At 30.9% G+C, this 18,178-nt stretch overlaps 1 protein-coding gene across 5 annotated transcripts in view; it reads left to right on the top strand.

Moving 5' to 3' along the window:
* Nucleotides 1-18,178, top strand: part of LOC118190830 (nephrocystin-1-like) — a 129,881-nt gene that overhangs the window by 12,108 nt on the left and 99,595 nt on the right. For all 5 annotated transcript variants that reach the window (XM_085808277.1, XM_085808278.1, XM_085808279.1 and 2 more), the window contains exons 3-8: nucleotides 444-538; nucleotides 10,139-10,208; nucleotides 14,103-14,133; nucleotides 14,221-14,245; nucleotides 17,003-17,045; nucleotides 17,255-17,342. In XM_085808277.1, coding sequence (XP_085664403.1) covers nucleotides 444-538; nucleotides 10,139-10,208; nucleotides 14,103-14,133; nucleotides 14,221-14,245; nucleotides 17,003-17,045; nucleotides 17,255-17,342 — 352 coding nt within the window. The remainder of the gene's footprint in view (nucleotides 1-443; nucleotides 539-10,138; nucleotides 10,209-14,102; nucleotides 14,134-14,220; nucleotides 14,246-17,002; nucleotides 17,046-17,254; nucleotides 17,343-18,178) is intronic.

Here is an 18,178-nt window from a genome sequence, read left to right as displayed (position 1 = left end):
AGAGGCTATATTAAAATATAAGATTTAGAAATGGGCTGATTGTTACTATCATCTTTAAGCTGAGGCCGAAGCATATATGCATAGTATTTAGTTCTTGGCAGGTACACTGGCTGTATGAGGTTATAATAGTTTTTCATATGTGTTGCATAAAGTTATTCAAAACCAAACAGTCAATGATGAGGTATGAAAATTTTAACAGAAACCTTGCACAAAATAAACCCTTATTTAATATTTTATGAAAATAGAAGTATAAATAATTGTGCATGAACTAGAAAACATATCAAAATTTTTAAAAAGAAATTATCTTTCAAAAAACATTTTACATAATGTATAAGATTAAATTTTGTTAAAGGTCGGCATTTTTTTTTAATTTTAGATTTTCTATAATCTATCTGACTAATTTTAAGTTGCATATTTATTTAATTACCATGGTTTCTTTGTAGGGTTTTACTTGTCATACAGTGTGTGATTTTCCTGGAGAAGAAGAAGGAGATCTTGCTTTTGCTGAAGGAGAAATATTAACTGTACTTGGAATAAGGTGTGAATATTTTTTTACATTTGCCTTTTTTTGCATTAACACACCAGATATGAAGTTCATTAATGCATAGCCTACATACATTATTTGGTGTAAAATATGTATGGATGTGTCATAATTTTTGTAAATTTTATTATGTAAGTATCTAATTTTCATTCCAGTGAAAAAAAAAATGTTTTCTTGTATTAATGTGTATTTGAAAAAATTACGTTTTGGAATCTGTGGTAATCTCCTTTCTCAAGTGGAAGGCATGAAATTTCATATACGCCAAAAAATTGTAGCTGGTATGTAAGGTTATACCAAATAAATCATACAAATTTATTCCAGAAAAGGAATTGTAAATACAATAAATGTTAATGGAAATTTTCTAGAATCATGACAATACACTTCTATTATCTTTGAAAGTGAAATAAATGAGGCACAGTAAATTTCCCTTGTAACTGGCTCCCAGTTAATCAGCAATATCAAAATAACTTCACTTTGAATGGTCTAAATTGAAATTTGAAATTTAGGCCCATGAGTATGTAGTGGGCTAACAGTCTGAAGATTTAAATGTGGAAAACATTTGCATTGTATTTCTTCTGCCCAGTGTTACAAACAGTGTAACAAGAAAGTAGTTAAGTTCTGTTTCCTATAACCCTTTCAGGACGGGCGTCCCATATGCGCATTCCCTAAGAACGTCTCTTACAGCCGGGCGTCCCATCCACGCATCAGTAAAGATCGCATTCAGAGGACGGGTGATGCGTATATGCATTTTAAGGTGGAATGTTTTTCTGAAGGCCACTAGATGGCATCCTGTGTCCATTACATTTGAAATGAACACAGTTTTAGGTTCCTGACCTTGAGTTTGATATATTCTACTTTGGTATTTTACTCATCAGCTGTTCGAGGGTGGGGGGGGGGTGGAGGGAAAGCATAAACAGAGGTGGGCTCTTTAAATCGCTGCATGCTAATGAAAACATTCTCGTATCTGATTTATATCCAATCCTTTTTTTTATTCTATTTTTCCCTCTACTATGTACGGTCTTTTAGGGTTACTGTGTGGAGTTACTGTGCATTTTGCATTCCCTTCAGATATATTTCCGTTCCTTCTTTTTTTATTTAGGAAAGCCTCACCTCCAGTCTATTATGGAGGGAAGGTGCTATTTATCAGAGGAAGAATACCCTAGTATGGTTAGTGAACCATTTACTAACGCAAATGAGAATACTGATTCATTTTCTAAAGAGTTAAAAAGTGGTACTTTTTCTAAGAGTTACAAAGTGATACTTCTCTGTGCTTCGAGATTTACCACACTCGTTTTCATTTTAAATTTTGTTACTTCTTACTGTAAATAGTCTTTATTGGGTTCTTTTTATTAATTTTAAGCTTTATTGATGGATTTTATCAATTAAAACATTGGAATAATTTGAATAGCGCTTCCGAAAATTATTTTAGAAGATAAGCAATTTTTTAAGTATATTTTCATGTAAAATAAAGAAAAAATTGTTTTAAGGGCTAATTTTAACATATATAAGAGCTTAAGTAATAATCTAAAATGATACCAAAAATTACGATGCTAGAAGCGAAACTTTTGTTTTTCTGATTTTTGTTATAAAATTAGGCTTAGCGATGCAAAACCTACGTCCTGTATTGTGACTGCCTTCGATTCTCTTCCATCCCGCACGAGCATCTTAAACAAAGGTGCGCTGTCGCAAAAAGGTTAAACTTCTGAGTCGGTATAACTCTCAGGTTGATTATACCTTGACTTTGAATGGTGACAGTTTCAATTTGAAAGCAAGCAGGATAAGTCATTTGACAGTCTTTATGATTATTTGAAGTGCTTTTGGTATTAGAAAAAATGTATGTATTTTGTAAAAGTTTATTCTCATTTTAAAAAATTGAACACAAGATGCTTGGTTCCTCTACAAAGTTGCCTAAGGTAATTTAATTTCAAAGTTGGAACAAGAATGCTTTACAAATTGAAAAGTGAAGTGTTTGCATTTGTCCTTAATTAAAAAAGAAGTATGTATCAGTTTATAAAAATGTTTCTGATGCTAATGGATTAAAGGACGAGCATCACTATGAAGTCTATCAAAAAAAGTAGTGAAAAATATAAACCTTGTCAAAAAGGGGATTTTATTCACAGAATCTTACAGTATTCTTGTTATAGATAACATTAACAGGCATCGGTATTAGCATATATCCAGCTTATTGTATACATTATTTGCATAAATAAAAAATTTTAAATATTTATACTTTAATGATATTTTGTATGATTTGTAGAATTATGATTTTAAAGCAATAAAACTGCATGAGAATATAAATAACATAATATTTGCATTTGAAAACTTATAAATCACAATGTGCATATTTTTTTTCATTACAAAATATATAACAAAATTATAAATTAAAGAATGTTCCACACTAGTAAATTACAAAAGAATATCGGTAAGTGATATTAAAAGGGGGGAATCAGCCTCAAGTTATTCTAATTTATTTTTAACTGACCCCTCAAGGCCGGTTAAAAAACATCATAAGAATGCCAAATTTTAAAATTAAATATCTCAGTCAATTTTTGTTGTAAAATGTTCAATCTTTTTGTGTTTTATTTTATAATTATAAATTTACAGACCAAGAAATCATATAAAAAGTTGGATTTCATAATTTTTACAAAATTGATTTTTTAAGTTTAAAATGCATGAAATTTAAAAACATGAATATTTGTGCCATTTAAAATGTTTTTTATAAATGGAAATGTGTTTATGATCAACAGAAAATAAAAACTACATATGTATTTTAATGGATACTATGAATATGATTGTCATTTATTACTAACTTATAAATTTTTGTAGTGCTTTTGATTTGAACAATGTACTACTTTTAATATTATAGTGGCTATTTGAATGTTTATAAAGGGCAATCATATAATTGGTTATTGGAAAAAAATAATTCTTTAAACAGGAATGATGCATTTATTCTTATGTTTACCAACTATTCACAGTTCATTTTTACAGCTATTATCCTCCTAATGACTCAACTGAGTTAACTCAGGTGTACTGAACTAAATTATTTCTGCACACCCGAGTAAATACATTCAAGGATTTTTTTTTTCCACATATGACTACAACAGAATATATCCATTAAAGTTTTGAATTAAAATAAAGAATAAAAAAAAATTGGCCAAAAAAAGACTGCTTTCTGTTTTTTAATTGATCATTAAATGGTTAAAAGAATTATCACTGGAAAGATAATGAGTCAGTTAAAACAGCTCAGGAATCTTGTTTATTTGTCACCTTTGAAGGACTAGGCTTTTTGATTATATCAATATATTTGCAAGATGAAATTGCTCACTTGCTCAAGAGAAGTACATCTGATAAGATGACGTGTGATTTCAGAGCTGTGAGTTTTATATGTACGGAACTGGTCAATGATCACGTAAATTTAGAATTTTTAAGCAAATGCTAATGTAATATTCATAATGTATTATTTAAATTCAAAGTTATATAATTTCCATAGTCTGAGGAGACGAAAAATATATCGGAGGTGTCTGTAATGTTCAATGAATGAAATTAAAAAGCAAACAAAACAGAACATACAAACAAATTGCACTTACTGGCCTTCAAAATAAATACCATTAGCCCTAACAGACTTTTGGTAACATTCATAAAGCATTGAAAAATGTCTTCTAAAGGCCTCTTTGGGAATCAATTTAAGAACAACTGTCACATGTTCTTGGATGATGAACGCATGCACGAAATGTACACCTTTTATAACCAACCGTCTTCAAGCAAAGAGAAAGAAAGAAGTCAAGTTTTGTCATGGGTGAAACATTGTGTAAAATTGAAGTATTTCAACAGCTTCTACCTGCTAACCGAATTCCTACATGATTGGAATCCTTAGACACACCATACCTCAATGACACCCTAATTCAAAATTTATATCTGATAAAATCTATACCATATTTAAACTTTAAACGTGTTGTCACAGAACCTAATTTTCAAATAATTTTCATTTTAAATATACTAGCCCTTTAATTTTTCATTTACAACACACAAGCTTTTAAATTTTCATTTACGATACATGCTATCATAGTTATCTTGCTCATCTCCTGTGAGGAATCTTCCATTTTCATTCTTAATATCTTAATTCATTCTTAATATCTTAACTGGTTCTCCCCGTACAGTGTACAGGTTACTAATATTTGGCCACATCGTACGAGCAACAATATTTTCTCCGTTCTTGTTTTGATTTGCCCGTATTTTTAATTGACTGAGAGAGTCTTTAGTATTAACATATTTCAAGCAGCTTGTCCATGTCATTGAAAAGTATTCAAATTGTTTTTTTCCTTTGTTACCGAAGTCTGAAATACTTGGCATTGTTTGTTTTTGATATTTTTGTTATAATTGATGATAATACTTTATTGTTAGATGTTTCTGATGAGTTTGATACAAATTCAGAACTGTCTTGTAATATTCTGGATTATTCTTCAGCTGACTCATGTAGTGAGTTCAGCTTCGATGAAGATTTGATTTCTGCTAGAAATTTTATCGAAACTGATGTGGAAATCCACCTCCTCCATGTCCCCGGTTTACTTTTACTGGTATTCCAGCCATAAATGTACAATTTGATGATACTTTCGATGAGCTACAGTTTTATAAAACTTTTATTGCTTCTTGTCTAATGACTAAAATTGTAGAAGAAACAAATAGGTATGCGAAACAGTGCATCCAATCAAGCATTGCAGGAAAATTCTCAAGAGGTAAATTTTGGGAAGAAACGACTGTGGAAGAGATGCATATATTTTTTGCCCTGACTATACTCTAGGGAATTATAAAGAAGCCTGGAATAGATCAGTACTGAAACAAAAGACATTCCACATAAACACCCTTTTTTTCTCAAGTAATGTCTCATCATTGATTTCTTCTTTTGCAGTGGTACTTACATTTTTCTGATTATTCAGTATTTGATGCTCAAAATCATGAATGCCCAAAATTAGTGAAATTATGGCCAGTTTATAAATATCTGAATGAGAAGTTTCGTTCGACGGTGACACCTGAACATGATGTAACGATAGATGAAAGCCTTGTACTTTTCAAAGGAAGATTAGGGTGGAAGCAATTTATTCCTCTAAAAAGAGCAAGATTCAAAATAAAATGTTTTATGATGTGTGAATGCATTTCTGGTTATGTGTGTTCTATAACAATTTATACAGGTAAAAACATGATTTTGAACCCAGAGTTTTCTAATGTATGTATTTCCTTACACGTTGTTATGACAATGATGCAGCCTTTACTTCTGTCTTATAACTGATAGTTGCTATTCTTCACCGGAATTAGCTGACAAATTAATTTTGTGTCGAACGGATACATATGGCGCTCTGAACCTAAACAGAAAAGAAGTCCCAAAGGAAATGCAAATGAAGAAACTAAAAAGAGAAGAAATTATGGCATTTCAGAGAGGAAAAGTTACTGTGATGAAGTGGATGGACCAAAAAAATGTTTCATTACTGTCTACAATTCACAATACTGAAAGGGTATAAATCCAAGTCTGCTCTGAAATGAAACAGAAACCAAAAATTGTTATTGATTATAATAACACAATGGAAGGAGTAGACTGCATTAGAAAGAGAGAGAAAAAATGTTACTGAAAAAAATTTTTTCCACATTTTTGGTATTGCCATATGGAACTCATATGTCATCTATTGTAAGAAAGGAGGAAGAAAAATGCAGTTACAGTTCAAACTTGATCTTGTTGACAGAATTATTGAGACATATAATTCTGGAATGAATCTCAAATGTGGATGACCTGGTTCTGAGCCTAATCCTCTGAGACTGACAGAGAGACATGTAGTTCATAGATTTAATTATCTCTTCACTTATTTGTAGAGTGTAAATGGATATATTGTTTTCTATAGTCGATGCTAAATCGTCAGGCATTAAAATCAAGAGAAGGAAAATTTTTCTTTTTTCTGCATATTACTACAGATTTATCATGTGAACTGTTCATAGAGATTATTATTTTGTTTGTCAATATGTCCAAAATGTAGCCTTTTATGGTCTGTTCTTTATCATTGCTGTAGGGTTTTGCTCTGCTTGGTGTTATCTCCTGTTTTGATTGAGTGAGTCATACCGTGTTAATGCTAAATTGCCAGGCATTAATGCTAAGCTATCATCAAATAAATCAGGAACATTTCTTACCAACTTCCCCAACTCTTTGACTTCTGAATTAGTATTTGTTCGACATGTTATTGTGTCTTAATTCCCCAACTCTATTAGAAAATCCTTCAAGTTGAAGCTCATGGCTCTTCCTCTTTGTCCCTTATACAAATCCACCCCTCAAAGCATGCTTACCTGCTAATTTCTGACCATAAAAAGCTTATGCTTTTGCTCCTTAAATTACACAAATTCACACATCCTACATATTCAGAGTGTTTTGCTTGTGCTGTTATCATCTTTATTCCTGTAACATCAAATAATCTGTATATTTAAAATTTTTTCTAAAACACTTTTCTACCGAAAAGCTACGCTGTACCCCTGTGTCTAATAAGGTGTCTGACGGAATTCCTTTGAAGACAGTTTGGATATTTGGAAGGGAGATGTTATTAATTAGTACCAGATTTTTATTGAATGTGAGAGGAATTTTCCCTTATTTTTTTGGGGGGGCTGCCTTATCTTCCACAGCATCCCTATCTAGTTTAAAGTTCTCTGCATATCAACACTTGCTTTTCTTATCTTGGCAATCACTATTGGCAGATGAACGATTTTGCCAGCCACTAAACCTTTTTCTTCCATAAAATGTATGACCTCTTTTGGATACAGAGTTGAAAAGGTTTTAAAGTTTCCATTAAACCTTACACCAAACGCACGCTTATGTATATTTGCTGGCACAAGCCGTTTTTCATAATTCACAGCTAATTCAAAAAGTTGTTTTAACGTACCAGGGTTTCTCAATTCCACAGTGTTTTGGATATTAAAACAACCTGTGCTGTATTATTTCAGTAACTTCCAAATCAGGTTTTTCCCCAGTTAATAATTTTGCCACCTGGACACTTAATATAATTCTCACTTTCTGGTTCAGCTTCAGGTATTTTCCCATAGTCTTGTACCAATTCAATTCTTGACCTTGCAGTGGTGTGAGTGCTATGGTAACCTTTTGAAATTTTGTAACTAGGGATAGTAGAAAATTTCTAACTTTTTAATGAAAGTCAAAATGGAGTGTCTGCCATCAAAACTACTGGATGGTTTGTTTCATCAGTGCATGCATTGTGTCCAAAATATACCAAAATCCTTCCATTGGGCTTGTTGGTGTAGAAACTTGGAGTCTTAGGTTGTGGCAGGCTAAAATTTGCATCATTACCAGATATAGTTCTTAAAAGAGTTGGCTACAAAATATATTGATCTAAATGTATGAAAGCTTAAATCTTCATATTAAGCTTAGTCCTTCAGATCCTACGAGGGGCAAGCGAATTATCACTTCAGTCTGAATTAAGATGACAAACTCCTGTAAATGTTAAAATACATTTTTTATTAAATCTTTAAATTAAACATAAGGCTCACTTGTGTGTACAAGCAAAACTCCATCACTTACAGATATTTAAAAAAACATAAATTGGAATTCAGTTTCAAGTAACATAGTTGATCGCTACACAAAATTGTCTACTTAAGCTGGCTAAATATTTTAAATGGAGTGCTTTTAACGTCAGCTAGCAAAATGGTTAAAGCTAAAATAATCACTGGCAGAGCTGGTAGTTATTTCAGAATTATGGTTACTGGAAAATGTTGCTTTAGTCTTTATCAAGTGCTACTAACATAACTACTTTAAGAATACATAGAATGCATGAATTTATGTTTACATTTGCTTTAAGAATACACAAATATATATTTATTGCTCTCTTTCACCAGTCTTTCCTATGAGACCTTGTAATTGAATGCTTGAAAATTTTTGTATATTTCTTCTCTCTCAGCTTACGTATATCACATCACAGATCAAGCAGATGCTATAATCATTTCCCGCCATTATTGCTGTTTTGTGAAGAAATTTTTGCATTTTACATTCATCTTCCATGTAATTTTGCTTGATGCTTTGATCAGCTTGGTTTTTGGATTTGTGATGGAAAGTTCTATTTTATTTATAACATGTTATTTTACTTTTTTGTTTTCATAAATTTCTATTCATTAGGATGATATTCAGATCATTAAAGAGAAGAAAAAAGAACATTTTGAATAATGAAGTAATACACATCAACCGAAAACAGATTCCATGTCCAGATAAAAGTGGTCATCTTGCTCTGTGAAACTGCTGTTTGTACTGCTGTGAGCTACATATTTGTGGATGTCTTTAAACAATCACTGTAGATAAACAAAAAGGAATTGGTAATCTGTTGTTAAAATAACACTGCACAGCAAAAATTTATAGCTGTAGTTAAGCAAAAGGGAATGTAGATATTAGTCAAATCCTTGTTAACACATGAGAAATATAAATTTTCTATACCACTCACAGAGCAAACTCATTCTTGGAACTTCAAAAATGCATTTTCTCAAAATTTCCAAAAAGTTAGCAGGAATTGGCCAACTTAGTAGCATTTTTTGTCATGAAGGCCTGTCAAGTTCATTTTTGCCCCATATGTGTGATTTTTTTAGCTTTTCCATAATGTAAACACTGTTGACTTCAGAATCACAAGATCTACATTTCTATACAAGAAATAAACATTCGTATACAAAACATGTGGCTACAAATTTAATTGAAAAAAAAAAAAAAAAAAAAAAAAAGAAAATTATTGTAAATGCAAAATTTAAATATGTAAACAAATAGAATGTGCACAGTGTTACAATACAAAAAAAAATGGCAACAAGTAGATTTAAATAGTTACAGAAATTTGCAGCAGTATCATTGAGGTGTTCAGCATATCATTAAAAATTCTGCTGCTTGTAATCATTCTTCAGATGGAATTCCAACACATTATATAAAGTCTGAAAATTCAAAATTACATTATGTAGTAATTGCATACATGATTGAATTGTATTAAAGTAAATCAAAACTATTTTTTAAAAAAAGCAACTTAAGATGAGTTAGGTTTTGAACAATTTTAGATTGGCAGATATTTGGAATATGATAGTCATTCCTTTTGATTGTTAAATACACAAATATGACTGTCAGCTAAGTGCATTTTAATTCCAAGCTATGTACACTAATGTTTTTAATAATATTAAACTTCCAAAAACATAATGTCTGTATGAAACATATCTGTATGAATGTACTTCCTTGTAACATACAGTTGTTAAGAGTTGTGTTGACTGGAAAAGGTTTTTGGCTTTTAGTGTTAAGTTATGAAGCAAACTTATGAAGAAAATATACCATGTATCATTACAAAAAATAAATGCAAATACATGTACATATTTATGTTCATTATGCATTAAGTGTTTAGATTTAAAAAGATGCATGTATCATTTTTATTATTATTATTCTGTTCTTTGTATACAGTGTTTAGTTTTTAAAAAAGTAATCTCTTGTGTATTTTTTTTAAAAAGTTCTTATGTTCATTATATAATAAGTGTAGTTTTAGAAAACTAATCTGTTGTATTATTATTATTATTTATTTTATTATTCTTTTCATTATTACTCAGGGATGATGGTTGGTGGGAAGCAGAAAATGCAGATGGAAAAAGAGGGCTTGTGCCATCAAATTTTTTAAGTGTATGCTATTTTCTTATTCAAATTAATGGAAATTGGCTCGCAAAATAGCAAGCCTGTAATTAATATTAAATAAATTTTCTTTTCTTCTTCTAAGCTTTAAATTTAATAATGGGTACTTTAAATATCTTGAGATATATTATTAAATGCTCTATAATTTGTTGAGGTTATTTCATTGCGCACAGTTTTGTTCCAAAAGTGGTGTGTGCAAAGTACTCTTGATTTAGAAAAAAATATGATCCTACTTCATTTTTTAGAAATTTTACATTATTTTTATTTCATGAAATATATGTAGATTGAACTGAAAATTTATATATATGTGTGTGTGTATACTTTGGCTATTCAAGCATAAAAATTTTAGGCCAGTTTGGCATATATCCTGGATTGTTTTTATAAAAATTAGTGTATGCTGTATATAAGAGCACTGTGAAACATAAAAGTATTCACATCATCTGGATTCAAGGATGTGATTAATCGTAAAGTTTGGGAGGAGAAGGGGTTTGGGAGGAGAGAGTATTTTTCCTAAACCTTCATAAATTTTAACATACTTATTCATCCAAATTGCATACAAAAAAATTTGTACTTTAGAATATAAATTTATCTTACAGAGATAAATGCATTGCTCATCTTCATGTAATGGTTTTTTAAGTAGTTAATAGTGAAGAAATCTTTATTCTGTGCCTTTTTTTTTCCTCAGTTTAGGCAACAGTTATCTCCATTTTCTATCCAAATTTCTGTTGATCAATTGATGCAAGAAGTTTTTGTCATTCTTTGTTTTCTTGATGAGCGAAAAGAGCATATTTTTCATATATTTGGTTTTCATGTAAAAAATATGTAATCATTAGTATTTCCTATTCCATTATATCTGTATTTTCTGTTTTATTGTCTTCTAAAAAATCTTCATTTTCATTATCATTTCATCTGTTTCGTGTAACAAGTCACTGAGCTTTAAATAACCCTAGTCTAATACTATACCTACTATATCAGTACACAGCTGGTTTTTTTATAATTAGAATAAATAAAAATAAATAGTGCAGTAATTATTGTTGGGAACATGAAAAACCATGTTTAATAAATCTCTACTTGCATATGATGTGAAACAGGTAGATTTAGTACACTGTGGCGAATGTTGCGAATTAGGATACCTGCTGTGTGATGTCATTATGAAAGAAGTAGCATTGTTCCTATGCATTTGGGATATTGATAGTGTTAGCTAAAATGAAGTGCCTAAAAATTAAACTATGCTAAAAGTCTCACTCCTCCATTAAAACCCTCCAAGTGACATAATCAGCTTTATCCTGTCACGAGATTTTTTTTGTCTCTTGGTATATATTAGCTTATAATTTAAAATATTTAGGTTTCTTTCCTTCTTTAATTATGTTAGTATCATCTTGATGAGTGCAAGTTTGTGAAAACTGTGACTAAAATTAGTAATGATACAAATTTAGCTAATAAATGCTGTTTAAATACAAGTCTTCATGAACAGATCCAAAAAGCATGCCAAACAGACAGTTAAACTGCTTTTTTCTGATTGAAGATACTAATGGTCATCACAAATCATGTTCCTGAAGATGCAAAAATATCTACCACCACCAACTGGATTTATGAATATTATGAAAAATATTAACTGGTGCATTTGTAATGGCTGAATACAGAATGAAGACAAAAGAATTGTTCTACTTTACCAAATTACTTTGTCTCTTTAGGTGAACAACAGGAAAAATATTTGGTCAAAACTATAATGCTATTTAGAAATACCATAATGTATATACTAGCAATTTTCCCCCTAATCTGGGAACTCTGTGATTTCTACAAGTAAAGCATGTTTTTCAGTTAGATAGTTATAAATAAAAAGATACTGAAGAGGCAAACAGATATATTTCTGAGCAATAAGTTATTTATTTACATGAAATATAAAACATAAAATGTTTAATATGTTTCTTATTATTTGTTATCATCTTTATTAGTTATTTACAGGGTGATTCAAAACTATCTGGCAAAAATGCAAACATAGGTAGAGGGGAACCAAGATGAGCAGATTTTCTAATGGAATATGAGTACAGAAATGGCACATTGAAGTGGAATGGGTGCTGCTGAGTGATAGATAAAAACGTAATTTACTGGCATAAATCATCATTCTGTGTTCAGATTTCAAGCAGTATCTGTTGATACATGAGCATAGAGCTCTCCGACAATGATTTTATCCTTGCGGCTGCTCAAAGGAGGCACTCGAGAATTCTTCTCTGTACCTCCTTTGAGTAGCTCTTCCTTTTATCTGGTGTCCCATATATAAAATGCATGTCAGTGAGTTTTGCATTTGTATGACACTGAACGCTACTCAAAATAGGCTCAAGGAATAATGATTTATGTCAGCAGAATGTTTTTACCTGCTGTTCAGTGGTGCTATGTACCACTACAATGTGCCATTTCTGTACACATAGCTCATTGTAAAATTTTCTTATTTGTGTGGGGACAAACAGGATAGTGGTAAATGATGCTGGCTGTCATACTGAAGGCCCCAGGCTCAAATCCTAGAGAAGGCATGAATGTTTATAAGTGTATAGTGTCACTATGGTAAAGGAGCTCTCAAAATATGGGGCAAACTGAAAGTCCTCTTGAGAGGTTGGTGTTAGGGGAACAACAGTGGAAGACCCTTGGACCATTCTCTGGGATTTTCTCTTTCAAAATTGGGCCAGAAGTTTAACAGTGAGCTAGGTTCAGCAACACCTCAATCACCTCTGGTACTTCTGAGAGGCTGGCCTAGATTTTCATATGCCTTCTTATTTGGGTCCCCAATACCTGCCTTTTATTTTTGCTATAGGAGGAAACTCAAATAAGCAGATATTGTAATGTGTATGTAGAAATGTAGCATTTAGATGGTAGATAAATTCCAGAGTAGATAGTTACCAAATCACCAAATATTCAAGTCTATTAACCAGAAGCTATGCAACAGTAGATTATTCCTATACTTACAGGTGTGATATAGACAGATGAAGATATCATAGAACTCCTACAATAGAAGAAGCTGTAATACCTATACAGCATTGGCAGTGCCTGCGCATGCATTTTCCACACTGTGCATGAAACGAGCACGCACAATTCTGAGCATGCTCTAAAAACTGTTGAATTGAGTCTTTAGATTTAGTGTCAATGATTACCTCACACAATTCATTCTGCATGTGCAAAGTCATCATTACAGTTGACCTCTGAGACCTTTTTGTTTCCTACATATTTTCATGTATAATTTCTTCTTATTCTTTTAAAAATTTTAGGTCAAAAGTAAAACTAATAACACTGGTTCAATAATGAAAAAAGAACCTGCCTAATAGAATTATCAGAGATTTATCTAATTTCTGAAGAAGTCAAGGCAATAACTGTAGCTGTATGCCAAAAAATTATTCTTTGAAAATGGTGATCAAGAAAACATCAAGGAATGGTTGGAGGGTGATTTGACTGAGCCAGGCTTGCAGTACTTCAAACGGTGTAGATATAATTTCAAATGTCACAAGAACAAAAGAGGCAAAGAATGATACTAAAAATACAAACAAAGAAGATACTGACAATTAAATTATTCTCAAAATAGCAAAGACTTCTGTAGAAACTCCATTGTACTTCAAGCATTTGGGCTTGAACATTTCAGTAAAGAAGCATTTTGGGCAGCATTAGTTTTAAATTAATGCACCTGTAGAAACTCAATTCTCATGTTATGTATCCTGCATATTCATAATTACTTGAATACAGTGATAAATATTTCTATAGCCTCAATGACTAATTGATCTTATATTTTTCAATGTAAATTTCAAAGTACTTGGTAAATTGTATTTATAATTTAATTTTCGTGCATAGATTTGCATTAAGATGATAGATATTATGGATTTTTACTTTCTTAATTTGTAGGTTCCAGAACCAAGGAAAACTTTGATAGAGAGTAAGATATTTCATAGTTACATAAATTTTAATGTATTTGTTCATATTTCATTTCAGACTTAAGACAAACTATTTTATGTCTTTTTAGGTCTTTTGCAAAGTGATAAATCTCAGTAAGTGTATTTATGTAAGTTTAAGTGAAATTTAATTTAAAACGATTTATTTAAAATGTGAATATTAATTATCCTTTATGTAAGCATTGCATATTTAGATAAATGCTAATTATACAATAAATTCTGCCAATCTTTTATGTAAATTTGTGTGCTTTTATTTTTTAATTAGGTATTACCTAAGCAAACAAGTAATTATAACATATTTATGAAAATTTGAAAGTAAGTATAATTTGCATGTGTAATGTGCCTGCACAAGTGTACATGGGTGCATGTGTGCATGCGTGTGCTAAGAAATTACTGTTATTTTTAAAAACTCTGTAGTTCACAACATTGTAGTTAGATTTATGTCAATATTTATTTCATTTAGAGAATGTGTAATCATGAATATTATTTCTTAAAAATATCAAATAATTATTCACACTTTATGATCAGAAGTGCCTAGACAACTCTGTACTCTGTTTCTCCTTTAAAGAAGTGTAAAATTAATTTGGTACAGAGACTTTTTTTTTTTTTTTTTTTTTTTTTTTTTTTTTTTTGTCTGCGATTTAAATTGCTTCAGTGTTAAGAAGGCTATCCATGAACTTTTAAAATACTTTTTTTGGAACAACTTGCCTTCCTTCCAAGAGAGCACTGGTCCTTAATTTTACCATTTTGGGTATTGGGGCTTAACTCGCAATCATCTCTCAGATTCATGTCTGAGGTGTTTTATTGAGTTTTTGTCCAGACTTTGAGTAGGCCAGTCCATACTAGCATTGTGCTTTCATGTAGCCATGTTAAAATGAGAATGGTCTGAAGCTGAACTGTTGCAAGCATGAGTCTCTGGCAATCTGAACAGAAAATAAGGGGAATAAGAAATTCTACTCCAAGAAGCTCTTCCATCCTCTCAGGGGAAGCAGGCAATTCCTTATCTCGCTATGGAATGACAATTGAGAATGTCAGTGGGAGAGACAGAACAGATGAATCCATTATGAGTACTAGTTCTGGGAAGAGTACAGCTGATAGTTTTATATTTTCTAGATGAGCATCTAGTATGCGACTGTGACTTTCATGTGGGTAAAATATTTTGAAGATTTTTTCTGCTTCAAAATGGAGGTGCAACCGTTACACAAATAAACACTGTATGCATAAAGGATAAAATAAATGATACAGAAGTAATTTATTCATTGTTTTTGCATTTTGAAGATTGAATTCATTGTTGATAAGTTTATTTCATTCTTTGTAGAATGTATTTATTTATAGATTAGGTTATAGAACTATTCATAGGTTAGATTTAGTATGCAAAACGTTGTAGTTTAATAAGCAAAGTTAGACATTTTGTTCATCACATTAATCATGTATGTGATGATCTTGATCAGGTTAAGGAGTGTCCATCTTAGAGAATAAATGCTGGTCACTCAAAGAGAGGTAGAGAGCCTTGAGAGGGTTCACTGTACTTGAGAATTTAATGCATTGAGGAACCTCCTTCTATCATTCTAATGCAAGCTTCAGCACTATTGTAGCTCCTGTCTGTCAGCAGGCATAGTCAACTAAGTCAGTGTTGTACTGTAATAACCTGTGCACATTTCCTTTGCATGCTTACATCTGTAATGGAGTTTGACTTATGCAGTATAAATGATATGTCATAAACAAATTTTCTACTGTAGTTGTACCAGATCACTTTGCCAAAGTCATTAAACTGGCCTATATATCCCATGCAATTCATAAATTATACAGCATGGTTTATGAACTTGCCTACATCCTTTTATAACTATGTAAGCTTATCCTGTGTGTATATGGGTCTTGCACTAATTAGAATACAATATGAATACTTTGTCACATGTAGTATATTTGTCCTTATTCATTAATTCATTCATGTAATTATATTTGTGTATTTGAGCCTTCATTTATATTATTTGCACTGCCTTTCTGTGAAATTGCCTCACCTTCAAAACTTGTTTGAATGCAAAACAAAACTAATAGTGCTGAATGGTGTAATAAGACAGTAGTTTTAATATTTTTCTAAATTTAAAATATGGTCTAAAACTCAAATTGCTCACTGGCTACATCACGCTCTAAAGAGAGCTGATGGGACTTTTTTTTTTTTCTTTTCCAAAATGAAATTATTAGCAAAATTTTTAAAAATTTGATAACAGAATTAAAAAATATTTTTTGCTTAGTAAAATTTTGCTTAATAATAATTTTCAAAACATACACAAATAATAATAATAATATCACAAAAAAATTTCAAACTTAATTTTTTGTCTGAAATCTGAAGTTTGGTACCTGCAAGACATTTTTGTTTACTATGTTTTGTAATTCAAATATACTTAAAGTTAAATATTAAATATTTAGATATTAGTTTATTTAAAGTATTTTTAATATGTTTAATTAATCATTAAATAACTTTTCTGAGAACATTTCCCAAGTAGGTCAAAACCTGAGAATAAATAATGACAACTTAGTCTTTTTCTCTTATTTATTAAATTCTTCTTCAATGTATAATAAAAAAAATACATATGTATGTAAATAATTATAAACTCCTTTTATTTTTGATGCCTGATCGTGTTTCAGTTAGTTCAAAAGTTAGTATCCTTGGAGAGAAATTACTAGTTTTTTATACTGATCATAAAAGTAGACAGCATCTAAATCTAAACATAAGCGAGATTTTAGCTCCTTTCTGTTTCAGGCCATTTGCTGTCAGGGGTGGCAGTTTCAGTGGAGGGTGGTGTATGTTTAATATGCTTCTGTGTTAGATGATTATTTTTTCTCTTAATTAAGGAGGACCTCTTTTTGGAAACATCTAAGAAGTACTGACAGAGAAGTATGTTGTTTTATATTTTGCACGTTTTTAAATATTTTAACAATAAAGATTGTTGCATGAAATAATTTAGTTTTATTATTATTGTTATTATTATTATTATTATTATTATTGGGTTAAAGATGCTTATATTTTGCCATTAGCTAATTGCCTTTTATAATATAAGGGAAATAAATGCATGTATTCATTGATGAAAAAATATTTATGTGTAGGCTCAAGCTCTTGAAGCAGCTCTTAAGAATTCTGGTGCCTATCCTATTGGTTTCTGTTATTCAGTTCTTGCTCATTTGCTCAAAACAGGTTAAAGTCAGTTTTTCATTTTTTAATCTTAACTACTTGTGTAAATAATTTAAGGTGCACAATCTTATTTTCTGAGATTAATGCATATATATTGATATGTGTATTTTAGATGAACTTGGAAAAATTCTGATAGATTTTATGGATTATCATTTTAAAATAATTCCTTAAACCTAAAAATGGGGTTCATATGGCCCTTAAAAGTCCTTGAATTTTTGTGAAATGGGTTTTGTTCCTTAAAAAGTCTATAATTTTGCCCAAAATTTGCAAACAGTCCTTAATTTTGCTCAGCTGACACTTCACCCATTTTCTGTTGATTCTCTCTCTTGTGAATTAACATTTCAGATGAATATAGAATTCAATCCATTTGCCTTGTTGACGGAACCATCACAGATTGGCATTACAAAGAATGAGGAACAGTCAGCCACCCTAGAATGAAAGTTTCAGGGTGTTTGTTCTTTTAAACCAAATAGATATTATCAGCAAAAATACTGTCTTTGTTGAAAAATAGTTCTTGGATTTCGACTTTACAACTATGCTCAAATAATGTTTCTTATTTCTTTCACTATTGAATTCATTTTTCTACTTCCTCCTACATTTTCAGCTCTCCTTTCAAATGTATATGACATCCTTAAAAGAGTCTTGTACACTTTCCCCCAACCGGTTGCTAGTCACAAAAACTCACACTGCCCCACCAATCAATATAATGTTTGCAACTTCGGCTGCTCCCATTTCTTGACTCTTTCTTTCACAAGCATGCTAGATGAAACCACCACTGACTTCTGTACAATAATGGTTGACCTTGAAAATCTTTATTTTATGAACACTGGAAAATCCAA

This window comes from Stegodyphus dumicola, chromosome X1 (assembly GCF_044657685.1).
Source record: "Stegodyphus dumicola isolate Sdum_Otavi_A_Nest chromosome X1, ASM4465768v1".
Lineage (NCBI taxonomy): Eukaryota > Metazoa > Arthropoda > Arachnida > Araneae > Eresidae > Stegodyphus > Stegodyphus dumicola.
Note: the sequence above shows the minus strand (reverse complement) of the source record. Positions and strands in the feature narration are given on the sequence as shown.